The sequence below is a fragment of the Astatotilapia calliptera genome, chromosome 4 (genome assembly GCF_964374335.1).
Source record: "Astatotilapia calliptera chromosome 4, fAstCal68.1, whole genome shotgun sequence".
In the NCBI taxonomy this organism is placed as follows: Eukaryota; Metazoa; Chordata; class Actinopteri; order Cichliformes; family Cichlidae; genus Astatotilapia; species Astatotilapia calliptera.
This window is the reverse complement of record NC_137425.1, coordinates 31,330,831-31,333,884: the sequence shown is the minus strand read 5'-3', so window position 1 is coordinate 31,333,884 and position 3,054 is coordinate 31,330,831. Positions and strand designations below refer to the sequence as shown.

The window sequence follows — 3,054 nt, the reverse complement described above, 5'->3', positions numbered from 1 at the left end:
CCAGCCAAGCCACGTGAAGGTCTTTGCTGGTGTTATTGGCCACATTCAAACATTAAATATGTCCACAGTCACACATTCAAACATTAAATGTTTGAATGTGTGACTGTGTAACTGTAATTTACAAGCTAAGTCAGTTAAATGCAGCTAATGGCATGCTATTCAGGTTACTCTGATGTCCTTAACAAGTGTTCAATCCAGCACACTGTAGTGCTTTTAGAAAATAGTAACTTTAAGTTAATTTAGTTACTAGGCAGAAATTCATTTTGGTTATAGTAAAAAAGAAATATTAGAATTTTGTGTTTGCTTTTAACATAGAGGTGAATAAAGTCTTTTAAAAGGTGTTGTGTCATTATTTACTTCATCCTACATACTCTCAGTGAGACAGCACACTTTCAAAGTCCCAGTCTGGGTCACTTATGAGGAATGACAAATCAGCATATTTTCTCCAGCAGTATCATGGCCTTGTGCATACAAACCCAAACAGGCTATGACCATGTGTTGTCTTTAGCTTTTTGATTAATGGCAGAGTATTCCTGACTTCACTGGCACATGTTAGCAAGCAGCACTGAGCTCATAGAGCTTAAATAGCACGGTGGGAGGGCCAGGACAGAGCAGCTGGGGTATATAAAGGACTGCTGTGTAGATTCCCAAACTAAGAGAAGAGTCAATACGGAAAAACTGAGGAAGCTTTCAGTTCTCACTGGACCCTGAAGATATCTAGTCAGAGGCAGGAACCTGCAATCAAAACAACACTGACATCATGTCCCAGCACGCAGCCTTGACCAGCTTGTTTGGCGATGACCCTTTCTTCAGTCATGAACGGGTGCTGTGGCCTCTCAATATTGAAGCCCTGTCTTCTCTCCAGCGAGACTTCTTTAACCGGAGAGCCAAACTAGCTGACAGCCTCCTGAGCCAGCTCTATGATGGGCCCCAGCTGCTCAACTTCAACCAGATGCCCCTAATGCCTAACACATTGAAGCGGTATGTACAGTAGCCCAATTTTACTAGTGGATATACCTGATTTGGGGTTTGTTCAAACCTACAGATTTGGTTTTAACTTAACCATCCATAAGATCACCACTGATCTGCCTAGAGTTATGGCATGTTTTAGCCACATGCTAAATACTAAAATGCTAAAAGTGGTAATGAAGTCTTATACATTTTTGGCATCAGATTTTCTACTAAAAGATATTTTATTTGGCTTTTCTAAACAGGTAAAGAATCTATTAAAAAGGTAGAATGCTACCTAAGATCTACTCCTATCTTAAGCTTAAGCTTTTTTGGATTGTCAATGATCAGTTTAGACATTCAAACATTTGGGGTTTTATAAAAAATTGAAAATTCTGTAAAGAAAAGAAAAGAAAAGATACGATGATGATAAAAATAATAAATAAGGCAAGCTTTAGCAGAATCCAAACCCTACCCCAAACACAACTATAAAAAGGTTAACAGCCTTTGTGGGTCCGGAGCAATGATGGAGAAATTATTTCTAATACTGATTCACTTTCAGGCTGAGTGATGATGAAGAACAGCAGAGAGAGCTTTCCACTACAGAGACCCACAAGGAAGTCCAGCCAGCTAAAGAAAACAACGGTGACCTCCTGGTGACACTAGATGCTCGCGGTTATGCCCCCAGTGACATCACTGTCAAGCTGGAAGGCCGGTGTCTGGCGGTCGTGGCCATGAAGGAGGCCGGAGCAGAAGAGAGCCAGTCCTGCTCTTCCTCATCCTCCTGTGCGTCCTTCTGCTCCTCTGCATCTTCTCAGGCAGGGTTCGCCCAGAAGATCGACCTGCCTCCTCACCTGGATCTGTCCGGCCTCTCCTGTTCCCTGATGGATAACGGACAGCTGCGTATCCATGCCCCTGTGGCTAAGCAAACAGCTGGAGAGGAACGCCAGGTACCCATTCGTTTCAGGACATCGCTGGAGTTTCCCATCAAAAAGGACGACACAGAGGAAGAACAAAGAGACTAGTGCATATGTGGCCCCCAAACACACACACACACACACACACACACACACACACACACACACACACACACACACACACACACACACACACACACACACAAGCACATTTTTGATGAGTTTATTTATATACACCCTTCCACAACAAAAAGACTCTACAATGAGTAATGTTTACAATTATTAGATAAAGACAACTTTTTATTTTATAACAATGTGCAATTTGTATCAACTGTAAAAATGAAATAAAGTGTCAAATGGAAAATAATATCATATAAAATTGGCTTTTGCTGAGGACTACTGTGACCACATGATGGTGCCAACAGCCTACTCACACGAGGAGAATGAAGGAGTAAAAAGAAGTCAGCAGACACAGATGGAGGAAGAGAACAAGAAGAATCCTAAAAGCTGGCATTAACTCCCCTAAGGTGGCTGAATTAGTACCCTTAAAAGGTTCAAGTGACATTTGGTTTCCTGGGGCGAAGTTATTTGCCGGCGTGCTGGAGCTGGTGACAAACAAAAGGAGCAGTTTAACATTTTATGAGTCCTACCCTGAGGGTGTCATGATAGAGAAGAGAAGAAATAAAGGCATTATTAGAAAAGGTGAACAGAATAGAGTGAAAGGGAACAGAAACATTGGCAGTTTCTGAGGGATTAGTTTAACCAAATCCTAACCTTACTTTTTCTTTTCTATGACAATACCTTTAATTTGTTTTTTTCTTAAAGATCTGCTGCCAATGCAAATAAGATAACTAAATTTACTTAATGATACTAACTTGGGCTTTAGGAAAACTGCACAAAAGGTAATATCTTCGCCAATACCCTACCAGACATAACCAAAATAAGAAGATAACATTATTAGATTACTATTATTAACAATTGTACCACATGAGTCAATGAGACTTTATCAGAATGTTGCAAATTTATTAAAAATCAGGAAATCTTTAAGAAAAGTTTCTTTATGCTTTGATGTGCTATTCTAAAATTTGGTCTTCTTTGGTTTAATTATTCTTGTAGTTGTTGACATTGCCAACAAAGACACACACATTTGTGTATGAAAGGTCAAACAATTGCACTGCATGCCAGGATG

The 3,054-nt window shown here is 40.2% G+C and overlaps 1 protein-coding gene across 1 annotated transcript; it reads left to right on the top strand.

Annotated features, from left to right (window-relative positions):
- The first annotated feature begins 634 nt into the window (after positions 1-634).
- hspb9 (heat shock protein, alpha-crystallin-related, 9) lies at positions 635-2,232 on the top strand. Its single transcript, XM_026166035.2, has 2 exons — positions 635-981; positions 1,511-2,232. Exons 1-2 carry the CDS (start codon positions 761-763, stop codon positions 1,971-1,973), a joined length of 684 nt encoding a protein of 227 aa, XP_026021820.1. The 5' UTR covers positions 635-760; the 3' UTR covers positions 1,974-2,232.
- The last annotated feature ends 822 nt before the right edge of the window (positions 2,233-3,054 follow it).

Coding starts and splice junctions, on each gene's coding strand:
- hspb9 (XM_026166035.2), top strand. CDS start 761: ATGTCCCAGCACGCAGCCTTGACCAGCTTGTTTGGCGATGACCCTTTC. Junction 982..1,510: donor ATGCCTAACACATTGAAGCG/GTATGTACAGTA, acceptor ATTCACTTTCAG/GCTGAGTGATGATGAAGAAC.